The 27,522-nt window shown below is 33.4% G+C and overlaps 1 protein-coding gene and 1 long non-coding RNA gene across 3 annotated transcripts in view; one reads left to right on the top strand and one right to left on the bottom strand.

The window, feature by feature from the left end:
• Window positions 1-27,522, top strand: part of LOC118901912 — a 90,124-nt gene that overhangs the window by 25,155 nt on the left and 37,447 nt on the right. The window lies entirely within an intron of this gene.
• PTPRQ (protein tyrosine phosphatase receptor type Q) overlaps window positions 1,857-27,522 on the bottom strand; it is a 269,344-nt gene continuing 243,678 nt past the window's right edge. The window contains exons 53-60 of the mRNA XM_036865712.1: window positions 24,770-24,860; window positions 19,743-19,819; window positions 13,351-13,485; window positions 13,005-13,130; window positions 12,040-12,188; window positions 8,563-8,698; window positions 3,278-3,401; window positions 1,857-3,026 (exon numbers count right to left, since the gene is read on the bottom strand). Coding sequence (XP_036721607.1) covers window positions 2,989-3,026; window positions 3,278-3,401; window positions 8,563-8,698; window positions 12,040-12,188; window positions 13,005-13,130; window positions 13,351-13,485; window positions 19,743-19,819; window positions 24,770-24,860 — 876 coding nt within the window. The 3' untranslated portion in view covers window positions 1,857-2,988. The remainder of the gene's footprint in view (window positions 3,027-3,277; window positions 3,402-8,562; window positions 8,699-12,039; window positions 12,189-13,004; window positions 13,131-13,350; window positions 13,486-19,742; window positions 19,820-24,769; window positions 24,861-27,522) is intronic.

The raw sequence follows: 27,522 nt of genomic DNA, 5'->3' as shown, positions 1-27,522 counted from the left end.
ATCTAATCTATTCCTCAGAACATCTTCATGAACTGATGGGTATATGAGTTTCGATTCCAAATGGAAGCTCTATGCATATTCATGATGTCATTTACCATGAAGTATTACTTGTCCTAAGAAGGCAAGCTGTTTTGTCAAGATTATGCTTTATGAACTTTTTTATCCCACATTTTCACTTTTTAATATCATTCAGTTGAGAATTTCAGATCATTTTGTGTTACTGGCATCATCAAAAACTTTACTGTAAGTTTTCTAAAAGTTGAACTACAAAAGTGGACCTATCACAATAATGTCATGGACGTGTACAGTAGTTTGCTGAACTTAAATTTCATTTTTAAAATCTAGTGTTTGGTACCAGATGTGAAGAGTGAATCACCATCTCCTTTATGAAGAGGGAAAGGTTTAATTAGCTTTTTCAAAAGTCTTATTACACATTTCAACCTATAAAGTGAAAGAAGAAAATTCTGTGTTTTAAAGCAGGATGAAAGTAGAGGTGATACCCACAGCTGCTCTCGTTTCTGGCAAACCATTCTGAGAGGCTCCAGTTTCATTTGGTTCAGATAAAACACATGTTGCTCATTTATTGTACATATGCTTCAAAGTATTTTGACAAATCTGATCTAAAAATGTTACAGATGTTCTTCATTATTTTAATTTGCACTTAGTAGCCACCTATAAAAATTTGGCTGTGAACTAGCATTTTCACAATATAATTAAGAGAAAATTTAGTCAACATTAATATGTGTTTCAATTCAGTTTCAGTTACAGTTTTGTGATACAGCTAGTGAGCTATACACATTTAACAGGTGCTCTGTTATGTTTTTGATAACGAAGACAAATCTTTTTTAACATGTTTCAAATAATTTCAGGTGGAAATAAAATTATTCTGATCCTGTCTTTTAGAGATTTGCTATTCAGTGTATGGCCCGAGCTCAGGCAGCAATATTATTACTTGAGTACTTTCTAGAAATGAAGAATCTTAGGTGCTATCCTGGACCTACTGAAGCAGAATCTGCATTTTACCACAATCTGCAGATGATTTGTATACACATTAAAGATTGATAAGCACTCTTTTAGAGGAGGCCTTATAGTAAAACTTTTTTTATATGCACACACATGCATATACACATGGGTCAACTCTATTCTGTACTCTCTGTTTTATATAGATATTATAGAAAATGGACTGGCTTGTGGATTGAAGGATTTATTTTCTTACCATTTAATACATTTAAAAGTAGACTCACCAGTACTTTCCACAGGCTGTTATCTGTCTTCCATGAATACAAAAACCCACATTAATAAGTACTGGCTTACCACTCATTTTCAATGACTGACACGTGAAGCAAACTGAAGAACTTGTCACTCAAACTTGAATCTTTTAGAGTTTTCATCATTTCTTATTGTTTTCTGTAACTTTCTATAGAGTAAACTTTTTGGTTGGAACACTAATGGATTGTATTTATTTACACACCCTTGCCATAAAAAACAGAAAGCAGGATTGCCTGTAAGACTAAAGGAGTTAATTTCTTGCATAATAAATTTGATTTTAAAATTACTGTCTTTGGATACCTTGGGAAATTATTATATCTTAATTATTTATACACATTATATTACTATATTGTACTTATACTTCATTATGTTAAGATAACTATTAATTATATCTTAATATGTGATACAAAATCAAATTTATGTTTATAAGGACCTCTGAAATCATGCTGCAGAGTGACTCAGTTCCTTAAAATTCAATTTTATTGGCCATCACTTTTTCTATATGTATATTCCAGCAGAAATAAGTATAAGATATGATTCTTACCATAAAAGAAATAAGATAATTAATACTATTTTATGACCCTTAATTGAAATCTATGACAAAATAATTTCATATAGTTCAAAACTTACTTTGTACATTGTTACTGTCTAACAAAAAGGAGGGTGAATTATTTTCTTTTAAAAAAAAATCTCTAATTTGCTACAGTCTGGTTAATTTCTTTGTGTTCAGTTCCACCTAATACACTCCTCAATGATCAGCCTTGGGAAATGAAATAAAGACCGTTTTATGTAATCTATTCGGAAGTCTCTGGTTGGCACCACAGCAGCACATCATTGGTTTATGACCTTGTAACACATTACATTTTTATTACTGTTTTCATACATTTCTGCTGAAGAAACCCTTCAAAATTGTTATTAGGTTGCATACATATCTAATGGACAAATACTGATACATTTAACTATGTATTCAAATATACAATATAGTGGTACAGCTTGTTCCTGAAAATGTACAAATGCAGACAGGCTAGAAAAGTACTCGACAACTTCACATGAGCAATTGCACTGTTTAATTTGTCCTTTTGTTTTTCAAACTAAAGATTACAATGCAATTGAAATAGCCCTAAGTGCACCCGAAGAGCTACTGTGTGTTGTATAAAGGCTAAGTAACGCCAGCAGTGTCAGGGGGTTACTGTTCAGCTGTTCGAGATCATGAGATGATATCTCAGCACTCATAAAACAGGGGATTCAAAACACAGGGGCATACATGGAAGTACAGATCATTATGACAGTCCTGGAAGTTATCCACGAGAAAAGTCAACACCCTGGAGGCCAAAATAACACTACTGAATCAACATTTACAACTTTTGTTCAAGATCAAATCCAATATGTAGGGAAAATTCACATTGAAACATTAACGTAAATATAATAATAATTTTATATTTGGCTCATTCCCAAAATACAGAAGGCTTCAAAAATCTCTGGGATATCTCTTCTTAAACATTTTACATGTATAATATTTATTCTGTACAAAACAGATAACTATCCTGAATTAGCTATTTCCTAGAACTATTCATAAAATGTCAATCCATTTAGTAAGGCACAGTGAGGGAAGCGTAGAGATTTATTTAAGGTTGCACATTTCAATTCAGAAGAGTAAGGGGGTATTTTGGCCCCTGGGATTTGAAAATATCTTCCAGTTGTAATCTTTGGTCTGAACATTTACATGGTGGTTTCTTCCCATTCAAGCTCAACATCACCTATAACATAAAGTAACATGTCACAAGAGAGAATTGAAGTTAACAGTTCAAAAGATTTAAATGCTTCATGACAAAAATACAGTGTACCTGGAAAGGCTATTATCCTAACTTGGATTAGAGAGAAATTAAAAAATTGATATGTGTGCTAGCCAAGCTTCTAAAACATTTTCAACATATGGTTATTATTAAATTAATGCTCCTGCTATAGGTGGTAAACTAGTAGTAAATTGATATACATTGCCTCTGTTTACCTTCCATGGCGTCCAAAGAGTCCATCTTTTGAAGTGCTGAATAGTTAACAAAGCAGATGAGCTGATTACTTCCTTTACTTGATAAGAGATCCAGAACGCACTGATGTAAAAAGATATACTGTGCCTAGACACCAAAGAAAGGAAAGGATGGTTAAATAAATGGACGGGGTAGGGATTTTCTTATAAGGGGGGGCTATACTTTTACAGTGAAAAGTAATATTGAATTCAACAAATGTTAAATAGCTAAGTTAGAGGCACAGAATTTACCATGAATATAAATGATTTTTTATCATTTCAAACATAAGGTTTGCTAAATTCCTGTGGCTTTTTGTAGTTTCCAGTTTTTTAAAATACTTGTCATTAAATACTAAGTGTTCATATGTTCTTTCTCTCTGTAATTTTAAAAAGTAGCAAATTATTTAAATTTGTTTATAAGTTTCCTTTTTCCTGTTAGGCATAATTGAGTAATTTTTCTTATAAATACTTTTCTTGTTAGAATGGCTGTTGGAATGCAGATACTAAATTTACTTTCAAAAGCTGTGACTGAGCATATCTACACACCATCAGCATATTTAAAATGTTTAACAATTCTGTTAATCACCCAACATTTGGCCTACTTAATGTCAAGGATCTGGTCTCTATTTGTAAATACAAGGCAGGACTCCTAACATTTCATCTAAAGTTCGGATTAAATTCAATACCATCTGGGTTCTTTAAGTTTATTCAATATAATTCAATAACCTGTTAGCATTTCTGGGTTTGGACTTTCCCAAAGGTAGTTAAGGTTACAGTCATAGAAAAGCACCCTCATTTTTACATAGGGAAGGTACCTGAAGTTAAAGGAATATAACCAAATGTTTAAGATTCACACACACACACACACACACACACACACACAAACAGACATACTGACAACTGATTTAAATAGAATGTCCTCTAAAGTGACCATCTTAAGAAGTTATATTCATATCTATTGCTACTATACCTCAAAACCTTTTTGGAACTTCTCCACTGAAACTGTCTCTAGAGATTGTTGGTCATTATTAGGAATACCTATTTCTTCGTGGATTACAAAATGTTTCCACACACATCTCATCACTGTCAGTTCTATGAGGACAGAACTCTGTCATATTCACTGCTATATTCCCATTGAGTGTAATAGTGCCTGGAATGTGGTAGTTGCATAATGAATGTTTGTTGACTTAGCCTCATTTAATTCTCACAGTTAGCCGGATCTTTATCATTTAAGGACAGACTTGATTTGGAGAACATTCAGAAGTCATTAGGGATCAAGTTTGTAAGGTGGATGATCAAGTTACATAATTCAGTTTTGGTAAGAAATGAAGGATTGTTATAAGGTAATAAAAATTCTATTGAAATTGATGTTAAATTTCTTCTCAAGGTAATTCCAAATGAGTATTTTAAAATATACACTGCACAGTGAATAACATTATTGGCAGAGATATATTGACATGGTATAATTTCTTTGAAAACAACAGTCATTTAAATTTATGAGTTCTGGTATTTAAAAAAAAACACATTTGAATTTGAAGTCACATTTGATATGTGAAACTTCTGACTGTCCCAATCTCATCTTTCTCCTCTGGAAAGAATGATGGGTGTAAACTCTGCCAGCAGGGCAGGCTGAGCTCCACAAGGCAGTACTACATTTTCCAAGATCCCTCTGCCGTGGTGTGTTATTGCCAAAGAGGCAGTGAAGAGTTCAGTTCCAGTTTCTACCCTAGATAGTCCTGTTATCTTAAGAATTAAACTTTTCTGATGTTCAGTTTCCTCATCTGGGGGATCAGAAAAGCTATGTTGTGAGATTTAAGGCCAGCCATATATATATGTTGCTGGCAAAAAACTAGGCACCAAAAATATATTATTCTTTTTTCTTCTACCTCAGGAGTTTACATCAGTCAATTTTCAAGAGAACCAGAGCAGGAAAGGGATTCATCCAGATTAATCCTTTTTTGAGGCAGGAATAGTATCTCAGGATATTATCTCACTGCAGAGTATTCTCTCAGAAAGCTCTTTCACATCTCTTGGGGCTGCTGTGAGCTGTGTTTTGGTAGACAGTGAAAGAACTTTAGGTTCTCTCCAGGGTCTGGGCCCTCTGGTGTCTTTTAGTGGTGATATATTGCTGAGGTTCCCGCCTCCCCACCCCTGGCCATGGCTACTGTAGTATGTGCTGAGACAGCATTCTTCACAGAAATTGGAATCATTCCCAAGTGCAAGAGAAGAAACTAAGAAACCACTCTTGTGCAAGGCAATGCTGGTTTATAAGGACTGGAGCCAAGGTGTGGTCATTTTCCTTTTTTTTCATCACAGAGAAAAGACGGTAAAGAGCATAGCTTCTGGGAACAAAGTCCGGTGAAAGAGACCTTTGGAGTAGCACATTTTAAGCGAGGATCTGAGAATTGTGATTTATATCGTTTACAAAATGGAGGCTAATTATTTAGTAAACATGGATGTACCTTAATTTTATAACCTCTTATGGAAGGGCTACCTATACTTTTCTTGAATATTGATGAAGATGTACTTATTTCAAACATGCCAACTAATAGTCATGACTTCTACCTATTGATTCAGTAAGTGTTTATCAGGATTTTAACAACTGCCACCTTTTTATCTTAAAAAGCAATCGGCACAACTATATTGTCAGACCTTTACTGCACGCTGGGCATTTACTGCATGCTTGGTGCTTTAGATACTTTCTCTTATTTAATACTTATAATAAACTTGTGAAAAGTGTAACACAGCTATTTTACAAAAGAGAAATAGCTCAGAGAGGTTAATTAAACAAAGTCACAAAGCCAGCAATTAGCAGGACTGGAATCTGAACTCAATTCTCTGACACCAAAATTCAGGCTCTTTTCATTCCCCTACCCAACCTGCAGCATTTTCCTCTGGCTGGTTATTCCAGCATAATGTGTGTGACGTTTATAGCATATACTGAATACTGAATTGTGTGAAATTATTCACAGGCATGCTTGAACACACTCTTTACAAAGTTTGGTTCCACAAAATTGTAGAGCATGACAAAATTCGACTTCTATTATTTGAAGACGGAATCTAGTCTCTACAAGGAAATATCCCAATCATTTGCACCCTCTAACCTCTCCCAGAGAGCCAACCAATCTCGATCAATGCCAAGAACATTGATCACCAGTGCACATGTGTACACCCAGGGACATGGGAGGAAAATGCTAGCTATTTATTCTTATTCTCAACTAAAAATAAGAAAGAATTTTGGTTTTAATAATCATTAATGGTCGTATTGATATTGAAGCCCTTAAAAGATCTTTGGATAACAACCAGCTACATAATTGGTGGGGTCCACTACAAAATGAAAATACGAGTTTCCTTCCTCAAAAATTATTAAAGATTTTCAAAACAGTGTCAGCAAACATTAAATCAAGTGCAAGGCCCTTTTGAGCGTGGGGACCCGTGAGACTGCATAGGCTGCATACCCATGAAGCCAAGCCTGGCCACAAGACATAGTCCATTTCTGAGGTTTCCTAAGGGAAGAGTGATACTTCACTCATGTGCTCCCTTCAGCATATAAGGGAATGCATATGGATTACAGTACCTAGTTTGACCTAGCCATCACATAATTGAAGTGGCTTAAAAAGATTCCTACAAAGAGACTGTGGATTAAAGACAGTATCTGTCAGGCAAGCACCAATGAATGACAATAAAATGGCGGCGCTGACATTTTTCATGCTCCTAGAATAACCGTCTTATAGCCATGCTGTGAGGTGAAAGCAACAACAGTGTAATCAGATCTGACAAAAAGCTAGATCACTTTTTTAAAAAATTACAAATAATTTAAAATATGTATTTAAAACCACTATTGAAACAGAATTATTTTCTGCTAAGTGTTTATTTTATCTTTTGAAAATACCTTATGATAATATGAAGCCACCACTATTAGCAAGGTTGTCAAAATTGCTTATTTGACCTTTATCTCGTGTTTTTCAATTTCTTGTGTACGCTTTATAATTTACATAATTGCACAATCTACATTCTAAGAATAAATATATATGTATTGGAGTTGAATGCTCAAACATTTCTCCTGAAAGGGCTGTGTGTTCCTAAAGGTTTGGATGTCTCTGGTCTAGAGCAGCATCTTCCTAAGAACGTTAATGTTCCATGACATCATGGCATTTTAGGTTTGGGGGTCAAAAAGTGTTCAAGGATTTCATAGTCATGTAAGTCTGGGAAATGTCCACAAGGGCTCTGTATTTATAATTGTCAATGCACATTAGCATACAGGCTGTAATTCTAAGAAATTCTTTCTCAAACTTACTTTAGCAAAGAGCCTGTTTTCTCACACCTTTAATGACTGTAAAGCCACTTGTGTTTTCTAGTAGGTACCCTAGAAAATACCGTTATAGAAGATCTGTATATTTACTGTGAGAAAAATCTCTGTGTAGCATAAAAATATCAATCCAAAGATATGACAGGAACATCCTATGTATTATAGTTAGACAGACTTGGGTTTGAATTTTAGCTCTGACCTTTGAATATCACTAAATTCTTGAACATCTGCTTCCCTATTTGTAAAGCAGAGACCATAATACCTAGTCTGTTGGTTAGTTTCATTGGCCCTGCCTTATGAATAAAGAATTAAATAAGATAATACATGTAAAGGATCTAGTATAATACTTGGAACCTACTAGACACTCAACAGGGTTTTTAGTTTCGTTACCATTATACCGTATGATTTTTTTAATGACAAAAATCTATATTTTAAAAATATTTTTATGTCCAAACCAGAACAACAAAACAAACAACTCCCAGTTAGCTAGTTGATGACATGCTATAACAAACATTATTAGTACTACTAATAAAAAGGGATAAATATGGACAAGTGAAATACATAGAAACCTGTAACAGTTAATAAACGTTTCCCAAATACAACTTCTAGCATGTTTACAAAAGAAATTAATTTGATTCATTTTCTAAGTTTCCCAAAAGCTAAAGACAAATCCATTTTATGAATTATTTTGTATTTGCCTATCAGTATAAACAAGGTAGGATGAGTAGTCAGTAACAGTGCTGAAGGATAACTGGGGCATGTGGGTTTCAGTTCTCCTATAATCCCCATCAGCTGCCGTCCCCAAGACCCTGCCCCCACCCAGAGGTTTATAATGTAGGAAAAGAGAATGTCTGCTTTGCTAATATAGTTCAAGTCCATGTCTAACCAGATCACTGCCACTAAGATCCTCCCAGGCAGAAATTCTAGAGCTGATAACTGCTTGAAGTTTTAGATATCTTACCAGGTTTTGTACCATGCACATTCTTTCACTTCTCAGTTCAGCCACTAATCCATATATATCCACAAAATCATGATCATTTATATGTTGTGTTAAGTGGTCCAGAGCAATAAAAACTCCAGTTCTTCCAACTCCAGCACTGCAGGAAGAGTGAAATTACATGCAAATTATTCAGCAAAAAGGCTGTTCATGTTGATGGTGATGAAGAAGATAAACTATGATAGCAATAAATTATAAATAGTTTCTTTTCTTATTTGGAGGTAGATTTTCTTTGGAGTTTCTTTGGATTTATATTGTTCCCAAGACTGTTTAGACAGAGCAAGATGATTATCATTAATACTCTGTCAAATATTTGAGGTTTTTTTTAACCAGTGGAACTTTCCCTCTTCTTTCATAATATTTTAAGGGTTGTAGTTGGAGAAGTATGGGGAAGATTTTTAAAAATCATTGAAAATTCTTAACCCCAGAAATTTTTTATTGAATATATTTTTGGTTACCAATAGGAATGCTAAACATGAAAAATGTCAACTATAGTATTTAGCCCATATAGTACTTCCTCTGCATCACATTGATAGACTCTCGTGTGTTCTTTTCACTTTCCCTAGAATTTTCTTTTCCTTCCTATAGATAATAAAATTGGAAAGCTATTTCCTTTTAAGAAATTAGTTTAATACTGAAGGACAGGTATGTGCTCCATATAAACGGTTAATTGATAAACCTGACAGGATTTTTTCAGAAATTCCAATTAGAAAGACAAGACTCCTAGGTACTTAAATGGTTAATATAGGAAGTAAATCTGAAAAAAAAAAAAAAAAATTTGAAAGGTCACCTAGTCTTAAATGTCAGTTTGAACATCACAAAACTGCCATCTTTGTAGGTAAAAAATATTCTAATGTCGACAATACCTATGATTCAACTTAAGAAATAGCATTACCACATAAATCTGATCACTATAACACATACACATATATGCCCGAACAGAGTAATCAGTCATTACATCATTCAGTATATTTTGAGTGTCAGACACTGTCCTAGGCATCTGGGGTACAGCAGTGAACAATACAAAGTCCCTGAACTCATGGAGCTTATATTCTAGAGGACGGAGAATGGTAGTCCACACAAAAAAGAAACATGCATAGGATATACCCAGCCGCAATAAGTGCTATGGAGAAAGATAAATTAGGTTAAGGAGATAAAAGGTGATAGGGTAGGATAGGGTCTTAGAGAAAGGTTCTCTGACAATGTGATATTTGAAAAGAAACTTGAGTAGGGTTAGGGAGTGCACCACGTGTGTACCTGGGAGAGGAGCATCGCGGCCTGAGGGCGCAGGAAGAGAACAGATCTGAGTGGGAGGGTGTTCTGTGTGTTCAAAGAAAAGCAAGGAGACCAGGGTGGGGAGAGTGTGTGAAGAGGTGATGGGGGGCAGGGATCAGAGTATTTGCTGTTGGGTTGGATGTGGAACGTGAGAGGAAGCAGGGAGTTGAGGATGAGTCTAGGGTTTCTGGACAAAGCAGAGTGGACTGCTGTTTTCCAAGATGGGGATGAGAAGGAGTGAGTTTGGAGACTGATCTACGTGTTCTGTTTTGGACACATCAAATTTTCAGAATGTTGTGGTTAAACTGGAAGTTCAATGTGTAAGTCTAAAGTTGAGGTGAGAAGTTGGGGTTGGAGATAATCATTTAGTAGACAGTTTTAAAATGATATTTAAAAATGATTATTAATATAAGCATACTTTTCCTCTGGTCTCTTTTATCTATTTAAATCACAAAGGAGGAGACTACTCTTTTTGAGGCTACAAGAGAGAAGGTACTTTTCTTTTTTAATGGAGTTTTAAATCCACTATTTTAATCCAGTGGCAGTGTATGTGTAAAATATGGAGAAGCTGAAGGAAGCTTACTATCCATTCTAATCATCAATGATGGCAGTTTAAAATCAATCACTGACTTTATAAGCAAACTGTTATTCTATTTATACTATATACTGGTCTGTTAAAAATGTTATGTGTATGGAGGGGATATGGAATTGGGAGGGTAAGAATGAGACTTTTACTTTTAATTCTGTATGTTTTTAAATGTATAAAAGATATCTCATAATGAGCAAGCATTTGTGTATTACTCTTACAATTTAAAAAATCTAAAATATTCCTGGAAAATGTAGACTCATTTAAATTACATGTTGAGTTCTTTCCTCTAAAAAAAAAAAGTTTAAAAATTGGATGGATTACTATTTTCTTACATATTTAACCACATTAATTATAGTATATTCCCATTAGAATAATTATCCATCAATTAATTTTTGGAATTATTATAATTAATAATTATTAATGGGTTAAAAGATATTGTTACTTAAATTTTTTTATTGTAGCAAAAGATACATAACATAAAATTTACCATTTTAACCATATTTAAGTGCACAATTCAGTGGCATTAAGCACATTCACAGTCTTGTGCAACCATCACCACTATCTGTTTCCAGAATATTTTCATCATCCCAAACAGAAGCTATGTACCCGTTAAACAGTAACTCTCCATTTCTCTCTCTCCCAAGTCCCTAGTAACCACAATTCCAGTTTCTTGTCTCTATGAATTTACCTCTTGTAGGTATCTCATGTAAGTGGAATCATAAAACAGTATATTATCACCCACTTTTTCTCTAATTTACAAACTACAACTGTTGAGGAAACTCATGTTGAGACTGATTTAGATATATCATGTTAGGAATCATAAATCATATCAATATGTCCAGAACTCTGAATTCTAAACAACTGTGAGCTTTATTTCTTTTTGTGGGGGAGTATTGGTATTTCAGTGGTATAAAATACCAGTGAAAATAAAGAGGGGAAGAATCTTAATTTATAGTCATATTCTATTTATCATGTTCAAAAAGCTAGGTCCAAGAAAGACATTTGAATAGTTTGTAAAAATTTTGAATCATGCTTGGGTTGGTCACTTAATTTGATCTTTATTTTAAAGTTCATTTTCTTTATTCTTTGTAAGTCAAATCTAGAAATTTGCTTTTACAAAAAAGTTTAAATTAGTATATTAGACTAATATCAGTTGAAATAATGAAGGATCAGATGTTTATTCATAAAAATCAAAAAATCCTACATACCCACACTCATCCATTTGATGTGTAGCCACATCAAAAATGGGCTACAATTTTTTTTTTTTTTTATTTGAAGGCCTTCGAGAGGTATAATCCAGTCAAGATTTCAGGAAAATTCCTGTACCAGGATATATTTTCCCTTGCTTTTAGACATAGTCATTACTCATTTTATCTCTGCCATCTAACCTTTTATAAAACTACATCTTGATTTGTTATAACCAGTAAAATATCTGAAAACTAAAAGCTGGATTGAATCTACATTAACATTCTGCCAGAAAATCAATGGTGTCGTGATCATAAAAAGGTCACGCTGAGTTTCAGTACCATTTCTAGTGTTTCTAGTGTTCAGAGGTTCTAAAAATCTCTCTTTCTTACCTGCAGTGAACAACCATAGGTGTGGTGTCATGTGCTCTGCTTGCTCGAACCAACTTCACAAAGTGAACTAGAGGGGCACTGTTTTCAGGAACCCCATGCTCAGGCCAAGCAGTAAAGTTACACTGTCTAATGGTCATGCAATCCCCATGCTAGACAAAATGACATTAAAGAAACATGATAAGACAGCTGACTTCCCAGGTTTTCAAGGTGATCTTTTGAAATGACAATTTACCAAACAGAAGAAACTGTGTTTTCATGATTTCCTATAAGAGAAGCCTTCTACTATTGCTACAATAAAGAAAATTGCCTTTCTGTATAAATGCAAACAATGAGAAGGCTTGCAAGCAGATGATAATGTAGGGTATTTAAATTCAAATATACTGTAACATTTTGTAATGCCAGAGTAGTAGATTTTGAACAATTTTGACCTAACAACTTAAACACACTCACAGATTATTCAAAACACAGGTATAGAGTATCTGATAATGTCAGAAAGTATAAAGATCCTTATATCATTTTCTGTGTTTATAGGCCTTTACGTTATATAAGTGGGATCCTATGCTATCGCTTCTGTATTGATTCTGGATTAAATAGAAAATCCAATTATTAGGATGTAGACAGAGACAAGTGATTTGGGAAATTCCTGTTTTAAATCAGATATTACAGTTTCTTTATAAAATAAGATAAACTTAGTGATCTAGTTGTTTCCTCCTTTTTCTTCCCCTGTCTACCTAAGAATTTGATATTAACTGGTTAATATGAACTTTAAGTATATAATTTGGAATTAAACACAGTGACATAGATATTGAAGGCAGGTGCCAATTCAAAACTTCTATTTTGAAAATAATAGGAAAGCACTATTGAATATACAGGTATCAAGCAGTATGTCTAGAAATTAATTTTACTTTAGACATTTAGAACATTCATATTTTATATCATGTTTGACTTCCCCTCCTTTTTTTTACCCTTTCAATTTTCAGATCTCTGATGGTCCAATCTATTTGAACATCCTCCATTAGCTTTGTAATCACTATATCTCCGAAGACAGTAACTGGTTTGTTGTCCTCTGGCCAATACTGATGGCATCTGATCTGTATTCAGAGAAAAATCACCAGTCATAAGAACCATTGTTTTATATAGATATGTTTGTGTGGTGTGTGTGTTTGTATAAAATATCACAGTTATCGCTGCTAAGATAAAACTGCTTTATAGATGTCCGAGTCATTGATGACTCAAAGTATTAGATAAAATTGTCACACATATATTAACACAATTGTAAAAGTTTTGTGAAAAGATTTTCAAATAACTTACCCGCCCTTTTTCAAAACACTGTGTTAGCATTACTAACGTTTTTGCTCTGGTTTCCCACACCATTCTCCAAAAATCCCCAACTGTTCCTGGTAATGGACCTTGAGTAGCAATAAATTCATTTGGACATAAGTAGCCCTAGAATGATATAATTACAACACTGAATCAATATTTACATATATATAGTATTTTTTAGTTTTTGAGCAACATAAGAAAAACATACTAGTTGTAAGATGACCTATTTTAAAATATTGTACATTTTTGAATGCTAAATAATTATAGATACTCAAAATTTCCAACATTAATTTTAACCTCACAATGTAATATACTATACAACTAACTGTTCTTAAAATGTATTTCTAACTCTGAATAAAGCAGTAAAGACTAAAAAATAATAATACCACTTTACGGCAGACAATATGCTAAGCATCTTATAGTTAATATTCCAATTAATTTGTTTCTTATAAAAACCTTGTGAATTAGAACTATTATTATCCTCATTTTAGAGAGGAAGATACTGAAGCTAAGGAATGTGAAGTGATGTGCGGTAGGTTTCACAGTTGGTAAGGTAGTCTGAGTCCAGAGCCAGCTCTCTCACCCATTCCACTGTTATTGTCATATATTTAAAGATTGTGCAGATATTTTCATACTCTTTCTCCACGAAATTACTTATCTATGTAAACTATGGCATTAGTAGTTATTCTCCAGAGCTCCAAACCAAGAGTAATGTGAATAATAAGAAGGTTCATTTAACTAATGTAGGACCTGAGATTTGTCTCAACCCTATTATGACAGCTCTTGTAGATTTTATCAAGTTATTCTAAAACTCAGTCCATTCACCTGGAATGTAAGTATGCCACTTGAGTAGTATCTGTGGATTTTTCTTAAAGAAAGGTACTGTATAAATAAAATATAGTAATGAAATTACGTGTATTCCAAACATCAAAATATTTTGAGGAATGAGGATTAAAGGTGAATTTTATTTTTAAATTGGAATTGTCTCAGTGGCCGGAGAATATAGTGTTACACAGAATAAATATACATTTTAAAGTTCAAGGGGCCCTAAAATCTAATCCAACCAGTTTATTTTACTTTAAAGAATAATGAGCCACTTGAGGTGATTTTCCCAAAATCACCCAGTGACAGTTTCTGGGATAAAACCTTGAGTCTCTTAAATAAACTATATGCTAAAGCATTTCTATGTTTCCAGTCTCAGTTGAAATATATAATTATTTTACATTGTAAAGGTTTTTTTTTTTTTTAGGTTAAAAAAGTAATATATAGTCAATGTAGAATGTTTGGAAAATTCAGAAGAATACATAATAGAATGTGGAATTAATCTGTAATCTCACTATCCAGAATGAAGCACCATTAATATTTTAGTCACTTTCTCTACAGACTTTTTAAATATGCACATTCCTCCATTCAAATAATATTTATGAATGTCTACTGTGTGTCAGGCACTGTTCCAGGGGCTGAGGATTCATCACTGACTAAAATTCCTGCTCTCATTTGTCTTATATTCTAGTTAGGGGAAATAGACATTAAGCCTATTAATAAGTCTATTAAATAAACAATTTACATAGAGTTTTTAAAAGTGCTAAGTGTTGTGAGAGAGAGTTTTCAGAAAATAGGGTGTTCAGAAAAGACTCATGGGTGAAATCTGAGGAAAGAACTGAAGCAGAAAGGGAGTAATCCCTTCAAGATCTGAAGGAAAAGTGTTCCAGGTAGAAAGTCAAGTATAACAGCATTAAAGGAGAGAGTGTCTGGAATGTTCTAAGAACAGCAAGTGGCTGAAATGAGGGGGACAGTAATAGAAGGTGACGTCGGAAAGAACAAGGGAGGGGGGACAGTGGTGCTTTAGGTCCTAGAGTAGGTAATTATAAGATCTTGGATTTTACTCTGAATGATATGGAAAGCCTTTGAAAGATTTTGAACATACAGAATATATGGTTTAAGAGTTTCATCCTGGTTTCTGTAAGACAAGCTGATATGGTTTAAAGGAGAAAGGAGGGAGAGTAGTTAGAAGGTTATTGCAACAATCCAACCAAGGGTTAGTTTGGGTGATAGCAATGGGGATTGTGATAAGTGATAAAATCTGGATAAATTCTGAAGACAGAGCCAAGAGAATTTGCTTATGGATTGGATACTGGGTATAAGAAAAATAGAGGAGTCAATAATGATTCCAAATGAAGATGGGGAAAACTTCAGGAAGAGCAGACTTAAAAAAATTTTTTTTTTTACTTAAGTATAGTTGATTTGCAATGTTGTGTTAGTTTCTGGTGTAAAGCAAAGTGATTCAGTTATACATATATAATATATATTCTTTTTCATATTCTTTTCCATTATGGTTTATTGCAGGATATTGAATGTCATTCCCTGTGCTATACAGTAAGACCTTGTTGTTTATCTATTTTATAGATAGTACTTTGTATCTGCTAATCCTGAACTCCTAATTTATCTGTCCCCTACCCCCTTTCCCCTTGGGTAACCATAAATTTGCTTTCTATGTCTGAGTCTGTTTCTGTTTTGTATATAAGATCATTTGTATCATATTTTAGATTCCACATATAAGTGATATCATATGGTATCTGTCTTTCTCTTTCTGACTTACTTCACTTAGTATGACAATCTCTAGGTCCATCTGTGTTGCTGCAAATAGCATTATTTCATTCTTTTTTAATGGTTGAGTAATATTCCTATGTATATATACACCATATCTTTATCCGTTCACCTGTCGATGGACATGTAGGTTGCTTCCATGTCTTGGTTATTGTAAATAGTGCTGCTGTGAACACTGGGGTGCAAGTACTTTTTTGAATTAGAGTTTTCTCCAGATATATGCTCAGGAGTGGGATTGCTGGGTCATATGGTAACTCTATTTTTAGTTTTTTAAGGAAGCTCCATACTGTTTTCCATAGTGGCTGCACCAATTTACATTCCCACCAACAATGTAGGTGGGTTCCCTTTTCTCCACACCCAGGATAAACAGGTTAAAAGGAAAATCAAGAATTCATAATGGAAATATTAAACTTGAAATCTCTTTTGGATATTCAAGTGGGAATGTCATGAAGGCAATTGGGTATATGAGTTTGGCATTCAGAAAGAAGTCCAAACTAGAGACATAATTTCAAAGTAGTTAGCCAATAGATCTTACTTAAAATCACAAGAATGGTTGAGATCTTCAAGGAAATGAGTTTGGAAAGAAACAGTAAATTCAAGGATTGGGCTCTAGATAATTTCAGTGTTTGGTGGCCAAAGAGATAAGAGAGAACCACCGAGACTGAGATGAAAGTGTCAAAGCTGTAGATGGAAAATCGAGAGAATGGTGTCCTGGAAGCGTTTTAAGGGTGAGGACAATTAACTGTAATTGATCAATTTATAAAATGTTTCTCCTAGTTATTTGCATTTCCCTTTTTCAGGGATTCAATGTCCTTTGGTACCATAATCTTCTACCAGAGTAGACGAAATCTGATGTTTCTGATACGATTACAGCTCATTTGCATCATAGCCTTTAATCTTCAATCTCCAGCTATGGTAAAAGCTATCCTCAAATTGAAGTAATTTCAGGCATCTCAGGTTGACAGGAGAGGTAATTTGGGGTGGCGGGTTGGGGTCTTGTCCCATTACATAATGTTCTTATCGTTAGCTTTCTTGAAAACATTCCTAAAGTCACGTGTACAATTAGTGGTTGTTTACAAGGATGCAGTATCTATTTTCCTCCCTACCTCTCTCCCACAGTCCATCCTTAATCAACATTTTCCAGGCTCTCTTTGAGTCCTAGCTTCAGGAGCACAGTTCCCAAGAAGAGCCAAGGGCAGAGAGATAAACATATAGTAATCTAATTACAGACCCAGGCCTGGAGTTTCCTAGTCTTAAAGTACATCCTTCAGACCACCTACTGGTCTTCCCTTTTCCCTTCTCCAGACTTCACTTTTTCTTTTCCATCTAAACACTAGTTATTTTGCTTTCTCTCTACCTTGCTCTATAGTTCTTCTCCCTTTTCCTCTAGCTTCCAAAGAAATAGGAATTCAGAGTCCATTTGTAGATGGCCTTTGTCTTTTGCTCCTGGAACAAGTGTTCATGAACTTTCAGATGGAGGTGCCATGGAACAAAAGTGGGGAGTTGGGGGAAACTGAGGTGTCAAACATTCATTCTGAGAAATCTTCACTATTTCTGAGGTGAAGACTGCCTGAATTTGGGGATGGAGAAGTGAGAGGCCACTATGGTATTATGACTTTGTCTATTTCCATCTGTTCCTGACATCCCAGACAAAGGAGATATCCCCAGAAGTAAAAGCAATACAGCATACTGCCCACTCCAATACTGAAACCTGCCTTAATATAAAGTGCTTTCCATCTGGGCCTGCTTACCATGTAGCTCAGTAATGATTACACATATCATTACATATGGGTCATAGTGCCTTTGCTGTAAAATTTATTATATTACATCACTTGACCACAGCAGAATATATATATATGTATATATATAAATGTACTCAGATTTAGTTTATTGCTCATCCTGTATTGTGATCTTCTTACGGTTGTCTCCTGACAACTTATAATATTTAGAGGGAACACTGGGGGTTCATGAATATTCCTTTGTTTATGTGTGGTTCAGTTATACCTCCTAAAACTGGTTGCCTTCCTAATCGTATTCATATCCTATACTGTCATCCCATAACTGGTTGAACATTATAGGATATAAGCTATTCATTTGTATCTACTTATTGGTGAATAAAAATGATACAAATTAATAGATCACTGATACAACAATTTGTTCTTGCTCTGTTCTATGGTATCACAAAATATATGATCATTGATTAAATATCTAAATATATATATGCCTCATTCTACAAATCAAAGTAAAACTTCTACATGCTATAGAGTTTAGGATACAATTAAAATTGGTAAGCACAAGATTTCACCAAAATCTTTAGAAAAGAATTACATTTCCAGGGAAATCAATGATTTGATAAATGAATAAAATATGTCATCACAATAGTAAATTTGGGTTTTCTTCAAAATAGATTTAAAGTTCTAGCACAAAAACAGGATGAAATTCAAAGGATGCCTTATTAACCTCTGCAAACCCCCTGTCACTTCTCCTATTAAGAAATCTTAAATGTTCCCATTGTTCACTTCTTTCACAATAAGATTCAATATATAATTGTAATTTTGGAGTAATTATCAACCAATATAAAATTTAGGATGAATTCTTCTTTTCCCCCTTAACAGAGGCTTGGGGAGAATGGGACATAGGACAGGTTATGTTTGATGTTGGGGAAAGGACAGAGCATCACATAAGCAGAGCCCCAGTGGGACCAAATGAAATGGCAGGCCTGAGTGAGAAGACTATGAATAAGGAAAAAATAAAAATCTAATGGGAGTGTGGGCAGTAGAGGAAACCTTCAAGTATCTGTAGAATCATGATAAGAAGCATAGTTAACTTTGCTACATATTAGAATTGAAGTCAGTGGTGAAAATAGAAGGGAACTTATCTTGTTTTTATAAAACAACTGTGTATTTGAGTAGTTCGTGATAGAATCATCTGCCTTAAGGAGGAAATAGGTGAATCAATGCCAAGAGAGGCTAATATCTAATTATAAGTAATTTTTCAGAAAGATTTCCTGGGTGAATGGTTGGATTAAGTAACCACAAAAGCAGTTCCTACTCTGGGATTTCGTGATTGTGTCAACCCAAGTGGAGGTCTTGGGTGCATCTAAGGTTTCTGTGTACCTATGATAGTGGTGAGCATTGAGAGAACAAAAGAGCCATGGAGAAGGAGAGGGAGAGATCCTTAAAACACTTCGGTTTATTCAACTTTCAATCCAATGCAGCAAGCATTTATTATCTATGATGTGCAACATAGTATACTAGGCATGTCACAGTTCACCCCACGTTGGTTCACTTAAGATATGCTTGTTGAGTAGCTACAATGGAGTGCACGTTCTGTAAGTAGCTGAGGATGAAAAGAACAAGGCATCATAGTCCCCTAGAAGGACTGAAAATCTAGAAGGGAAGAAGAGCATAATAGGTTTTTATATTATATGGACATGACTGTACATAGGACTAATTTTTCTTTGAAAGAGAGGTTGGCCGACCTCATTGTGTACAGAGAATATTCTGACAAACGTAGGAAATAGTGGAAAGACCAGGGGATATGTAGCTAGAAGTTGTACATCTGCCACTTATTAGTGAAATGATCGTTGGGTAAATTGCGATCTCTGGAGCCTCCATTTCCCCATCTATAAAATGGGGGTACATAATGTTGTTGTAAGGAACTGGTACATTAAAGTCATAGAGGTTGTAATGAATTTCTTGTTTTAAATAGTTTGAAGAGTAATACTGCAGTATTTATGTTTTAAAAATATATATATAAAAATAGCAACTTACAGAAACATAGCTGGCATTAATATAATCCGATCCTGGAATACTAGCATCAGCTATCAGTTTCACTCTGTTATTGTTATCTAGAAGAAAATATAAGAAATTAATGCTAATTCACTTTTTAAATTGCTGCTACTTTCTTACTATAGCAGTAATAGAAAGAAGTTCATGATATAACATCAAAAATTATAGACGGCTGTAAAATTTTAAATAGAAATTCCCTCTTATTCCATATTTCCACTACCCAGAGACAATGACTATTAATATGTTCTTGTATTTATTTCCAGGATTTTCTATATATATTCATATAAAATTGACCACAAATGGGGCAATATACACACTATTCTGCAAAAATTTCTTATTTACCTATATCTTTCCGTATTAGCATAAACAACAATATCTAGCTCATTACTTTAAAAAGCCGTATAGTATTTCAGTGTTTGAATATAACATACTTATTTAGCTCTTTAGGGTGATTTAAACTCATCTCATTTTGTTATTATAAAATGCTGAATAAATATAACTGAACTTTTTGCACATATGTAGGAGTCTATTTGTAGAATACATTACCAGCAGTAAAATTCCCAAATCATATTGTGCATCTCAAATTTTGAAAGATACTGACAAATTGTTCTCAAGTTATATCATATCACTCTGAACAAAAGTGCTTGAACAGTTTGAACAACTGTTTCCTCTTACTTTCACTGCCATAGTATTAAACATTTTAATTTATGACCTTTTGATAGATACAAATTGATGTCTCCTAATATTTATATTGATTTTCTTAAATATGAGTAAAATTGAGCTTCTTTGCTTATGTCTTGGCCATTTAAAATACATTTTCTATTAATTACATTTTCATATGATACTATTTTTCTATTTTTAAAAATATACTAAGAATGTAACATGTATTGAATTTTTCTTTTGGTTTGTCATTTGTCTTTGCCTCTATCAATCAATTTATCTGCTAGCTACCTTGCCATACATAAAATTTATATATTTTATAATCAAATTTCTCATTATTTTTCATTATGGCTTCACTATGGCTTCTTGTGTGATATATACAAAGGTCTTTGTCACACCAATATTCTTATTTTCACAGATTCATTCATAGTTCCTTCTGGAATGTTAATAGGGTTTTCTGCTTTTGTTTTAAATATTTTGAGTTTTGATCCATTGGGCTTTTTTTTTTTTTTTGAAACAGAATGAGGTAAAATCTATCTTTATTGTTTGTTTGTTAACATTTGGAACAACAAACAGTCCATCCTTACCCCCTTGTTCAAAACACCACTTTTATCACACAATAAATAGTTTTCTCTATGTGTTTAGGTCTATTTCTGGACCATTTATACTCTTCCCTTAATTTATCTGCCTATTCCTTCTTTAATACCAAACTCTTAATTATTATTCTTTAGACTGTTCTAAGGTATGGCAAAATTAGATAACCTTTACCCAGTACTTTTCTTCAAAGAAAAGTATCAAACATTATTTTTTCCTGAGAATTTTTACCAAGTTGGTATTATAATTGAAATGTCCAGTGCTAATTTTAACTAGACAAGGGAATGATATAAAGTATCTATTACAACTTAATTATTTTGAAGGTTTTTTGTTTGTTTGTTTTGTTTTGTTTTTAATCTTAATGGGAAGGCACTCAGTAGTGGAGTAAAAATAGGTAAATGTGGGTTTGTGTTTGAATTACAGATGATCTATCTACCATTTATGGCACTGGGTGAATTGCTTAACTTTTCCATTCCTTTGTTACCTCAGCTATAATATATAGTTATAATATTTATTTTGTAGAATCCTCTGAGGAAAACTTATACAAAAGCTTATAGAACTTATAAAGCCGTATAGAACACAAAACACGTTCTTATGTTCTTAAAATTAAGCACGTTGTATGTTAAATGACTTTGCTGTACCATTAGTAATCATAATGACCTGACCAATGTGTTTGAATCTAAAGAAAGGGGATTGTTCAAGCAAATTTATGTGAATGATTTATATCCCAAAGATTTTGAATTTGGTATGATCTGCCTATTTTAATGACATTGTGGCCAGTCATGTAACTAAGGAAGGGAAGCCATCAGGTTTCTATTCACTCAATATGCCTGCTTATAACTGAGTCAACAGCAAGCTAAACTTTTCTTCATGGTGTTGGAACACTTCTGAAGGTCATAGTGTCCTGTCAGAGAGAGACTTGGAAATCTCTTCTGCATGCATTTGCTGCTAATTCTAGTATCTTAAAGCCCTGTAAGCTAATATCTTCTAAAATGCACTGTGATATTTGAAATCCTACTTACTACATTACTCAGGGGAAACAATGAATCTCACTTAGCTGGCTCAAGCTAAAATTCAGACTCTATTAAATGAATTCATTCTCTACGGGAGAAAAAAAACATTTCAGCTTTATGGCTTCTCTGCAAGCACAATGGGAGAATGTATTTAGTTTAAACATTTCATTTTCTTGTTCCATGTATATGTGGGTGGGGGTCTGTTTGTCCATATAGGCAGAAGTGAGTTTACAGCTTGTCTTCCAACCGAGGTTAGGGAAGTAGGTTTATCATCTCCAGACCATAGACTCTAAGGGCCTGTTACTAAATTTTATTCACCCAGAAAGTTAGAGGCTTTTAAAAATAAGCAATCTATTGCTTACTAACAATCATAAGAACTAATATTTATTTGAGATCTTCCTGTGTTCTGGTACTGGGCAAAGTGATTTACATGGTTATTTCATCTACTCCTGAAAGTTATGAGGTCGACACCACTAAATAATATGTCCAGTCACTAAAGTAGTTAGTAGGTAAACAGAACTGCAGCCCAGGAAGTTTGATTAGAGCCCACATGTTCTTAGTCATTTTACTATATAGCAGGCAGTATGTATTAGTTGAACTAATAAATTATTCTAATAATATTCTTGAAAAATATAACATTCTTCCTAACAAAATTATTTCTTATAGGACCTCCGACTCTTTAAGAGGACACTTAAGAATAAGCTTTCCCCTAAAAATCCATTAAAGGATATTGGATGTGGATGTAGTATATTATTAGAAAAATTACCATAAGTTTTCTGTACTGAAATCAAGAACAAAGCAGAATACAATTGGACATTATCCATTTGACTCTAGAAAAGGTGAAAAAAATGCATGCAAAGCTTTTAATATTCCAAAACGTCCTTGATTTACAAAATAATTCCATCACTAGTTATTTTTTGTCTTAGCTTTAGATATCCGGATAATCTTACCCCTCAGTTCTCCTTGTTGTTTTAAGGATGTCTGTTTAGTTATATTGACCACTCAGATTCACTTCTTATGCTGTAAGAGCTAGCAAGCTAGCATTATGTGACTTTTCCTATGGCCATTATGTGAACCCAGAAAATAATGCACTGAGATCTTAATAATAAAAGATTGAAATGACACATTTAAAAAAATGTCTAACATATCAAATTTTTATATATTTTTTAAGTCAGATACTCTTTAGTCTTTGGAAATAAGTTAGATATATTTGATTTACTTATATATAGTGATACACATTACTTCAGCCAAATATACAATTGTAAATAAATACTAAATATTCCACAGTAACTGTCCTTCAATCAGACCATAGTATTTGTTTTCACAGAATATCACTAAGTAAGCATGAAGCAGAGAGTCTGAAGGAAATTTAGGTATAGATGAATATAAAAACATGAGAATTTCCGTATCTCTTAAACTTATGAGGCATCCAACTCAAGTTAACTCTCTGAAAGGGAAAACAAAAGGACTTATTAAGAAAGGTCATGCCACAGGAATTGAGAGATGTAATACTAACATTCCTTATTTCCTACAATAATGTCTTATTTGTCAACTTACTCTTAAAGTCATTTACCTTTGATTTGTTTTGTTCCGGGAAGGATTTTAGGTGATTAAAGCTATTTGTATTTTCATCTTTTTCTAATTCTTGGGAATTAACAGATTCCGTTAGATTACTACCTGCTATATCATGTTTCCCTAAATTTGTTTACTTCATGCCTCTAGTTCTAGAATAACAGAATATGGTCCATTTCTTCCTATCCATATCCTTATGATTTTACATTCTGTGATTACACCCTTCTTTAAGGCTGTGTCTTTCTAGACAGAAGAGTTCAATTTATATATATATGGAATTTTCCCCAATATAGTTTTGAAAAGGCATAGAACATAGAAAAATATATATACCCTAACTCTAAAATTAGGAATATTTTAAAACTCTAGATTTTGAAACAATACTGACAATATTTCAGAGCTTAACAAATACCACTTTTTAATTTCATACATAAAAATGTATTGAATCAGAATATAGTTAGTTAGGAACATCTGTTGAAAAAAATATGATATCAAATATATAGCTATTATTAGCAGAGGAATGTTATGGGTTTTTTTCACATCACTGCTAAGTCTTAAAGCAATAATATGGGGGTTTTTTTTCACATCAGTAGACACATTCTTTTTAATGACGTATAAGGAATAATAACAGTGTACCATGTAAGATGGTTTCTTTTCTTATTAACTGAAAAATGAAGCCATGTTCACTGTGATAAGGCACAAGCCCGCCTCCTTTGTAAAACCAATCCTGGTAAGCATACCTTTACTCTGATCTTCAATGAATATTTTGCAATGCATTTTTTATATTCCTTAACAAAGCACTGCCATGCTTTTAAGAAAACTAATGCACAAAGGTATGTGTGAGCTTTCTCTTTTCATTTGAGAACTAGGTCTGTAGGAAGATATTAGAGAGGTTCGTTACTTGGGTTAAATTACAAAGCTAAGAAACTACTAGGTCTACAGTTTCTTACACCTGCATGAGTAAACCTTGTGTGAATAAGCTGAAAACCATGTACATTAACTTTAATAAATATTAACAAAGCAAAAGAGATACAATTCAACAGCTGCTAATAAAATGCATTATTATAATTCAATTAATATGTAATATATATTTAAGAAAAAATGCTAAAATGCATTTTGCTGTCATTTGAAAATGTTTCATTATCTAAAACCAGAAATAGTACGTACACATACATGGTTTTATGTTTGGAAAGCGGTTTTTTGCTCTGTTCCAAGGCAGATCAGCATCAGTGGAAGAAAGATCCTGAAGAAATTTTGGTAATTCCTGTGGATGGAAGTCATTGCAAAGTTTAGGTTTATTTCAGAGGTAAACAAGAAGTTCCACTTAGTAAAAGACTATTCTTTATTTTAAATCCTTTCACTTTTAAAATGAAAACACTCCTCGTAACTGCAGAAGCAAGGTCAAATTAACAGTAATGAACTGACATGAACTTCCACTGAAAATTCCTGAATAGAATTGATTAGTTGAGCTACTGCTTTCTCTGGCATAATTTCTTTGCCCTTTGGGGAGCTCTGAGGTGCAGCAACCATGTTAGTAACTCCTTTTCATACTTGACTAATGGTTTCATCAAATACACACTGTGTATTATTTAATATTTTAATGTCTACTTAGTAGGGTAAGGGAGTCGGTGATTTATTTTTTGTTTTTTCTCCTTGGGCAGTGTGATTTCACGCCTATTAATTGGTACAACATTGGTCAGTTTGTGAGAAAATGCCAAAGGTCAATTCCTGTTCTTAGTGGGCATTGTTAAATCGATAGCAGATGCAAAGGTGTGATAAAGAATTATCAGAGGAAGGGTCAAGATCTGTTATTGACATTTTGGTGAAAAATCACGATATTATCCATTCATCATAAAAAAAAGCTGGTGCAAGAAAATGTGTTCATTATTTGGTTGAGCTGATGATTTACATTTATGAAATTTATAGTTTTCCATATTAGAAATGCCTCAATTTACCAAATTCCTTAAAAAGTGTTAAAACCGTGGGGTTTTGCAATGTTTTCCCACTTTATTGTAAATGATTTCTTTTAATTAGATAATTTTCCCTTCTCCCTTATTTTTCCTCAAAGAGAATTCTGGACAGTATTTTACACGTGTATGTATGTGTTAGAGAAGAGGGACGGTGTTAAGCACCTGAATTCTGGTGTTTTGGCACTAAAGGCTTAGAAAAAAAATTTTTTAACCAAGTGAGGAATCCTAGAACAGCTTCCTTGTGTCAGGTTTTGGGAGTATATGTCAGCATATTTATAAGAGACAAACAGAGGGGAAAAAGAAGATGAATTGGAATCACCTGAAAAGTGGTACCTATTTTTCTGTAGTTACAGAAGTTTCCATGTATAGATTTAAATGATTATGGCCTTGATAATTAATACCCAATTACTAGGTTGATTGTTTGGATAGTAATGTTACACTCAGTGGTCTTATTCTTATCAGAGCACACAGGGCCTCAACCAACCTCTCCTATTTAGCTCTTTCTCCTACTGTTCCCACTTTTTAGTGGGATCACAGATGAGTGGAACTGTTTTGCATCCTTATGTTTTTGCATTCATTCTCTCTCTCTAGAATACCTTTCCCCCTTTATCTACTTATTGGACTTCTGCACCATCCTAAAGTTCATCTGGCAGGTCACCTTTTTGTAAAGTCTTTTCTGACAGCTATCCAAACAGAGTTGATCCCCACTTCTTTCTGCATACCTCTATCATGATATGGTGTCATTTGGGTTTTTTTTAATACATGTCTGCAGTTCTTATTCATCATTTGAACTCCTTTATGAAATCATCACTATGATGGCAAATAGTTGTGTCAGCCACTATTCTTAGTATTACACACATTCAATCAGTTTAGTATTCACAATTCAACAAGATAGATACAGCATTTTACAAATGAGGACATTGAACAACAGGGAGTTTAAGTGATTTACCCAAGGTCACTTAGCTGTTTAAGTGTTGAATTCATATATATCAATACCTGTCACATAGTGGAGCTTATTAATATTTAAGGTATAAGCGAATATGACCTGAGTTACAAGTTTTATCAAACATATGCATCAAATATGCATTTGTTTATTAAAACAGTTTAAAAAATTAATACAGCACTAGAACTAAAAGCAATTAAAAAAACCATATTCCTTACATGTGAATATACATTTACCTAATATATACACACAACCTATATATTTATGTAAAAACACCCAAGTACTTAAAACCATGATCTCCAAAAAAGTTAAACTAGAAACTTTCTCATTATAATATATGAGAAAATGTTATTGCTAATAAAACTTTTCATCTACTCAGTCATGTATAATGTTAACTATATTCGCTCCTATTCTAGTGAAACTACCCTTTTGTTCCTGAAAAATTGACAGTTCTTGCTGCATAAATGCTAAGAAGAGTTTTATGGTGCCACTGATTTTGTTAAATCCAGACCAATATTACTTAAGAAGCATAACCAAAAGCTGTAGGAAATACCATTAATCTTCTCACATTTTTGTGATTATTCCCTGAGAGACTGAAATATTACAATCGTGAATTATTCAAGCCAATTGTTTTTGTTCACACACTAAAAAGTTCATGAAAAAATAGAAATAAAGTTTTTGGTAACATTTAGAAATCTGTTTAATTTTTATAATACAAAATAATAATCTAAGTTAGGAAAGAGCCTCACAAGTTTTAAAATAGCTTGTAGACTAACACATGCCTTATGTTTTAATTTAATTTCAACTTTATAGATATATAAGATGCTAAAAGCAATAAAATTAATCTTAACTTTCAAATAGTGTTAAAGTGACAAGTTCTTAACTTCAGATATTCTCCATAACGTGATACAGCATTTATTTCATGATCACTTAAGTAATACCTGTGTTTTATAGGCTTCTTTTTATCTGTTTTTTATTTTTGGAAAGTTCTAAAAATAACATTTTAAAAATAA

Source organism: Balaenoptera musculus, chromosome 10 (genome assembly GCF_009873245.2).
Source record: "Balaenoptera musculus isolate JJ_BM4_2016_0621 chromosome 10, mBalMus1.pri.v3, whole genome shotgun sequence".
NCBI classification, from domain to species: Eukaryota; Metazoa; Chordata; class Mammalia; order Artiodactyla; family Balaenopteridae; genus Balaenoptera; species Balaenoptera musculus.
The sequence above is the reverse complement of the archived record's forward strand: the minus strand, read 5'-3'. Positions and strand labels throughout refer to the sequence as shown.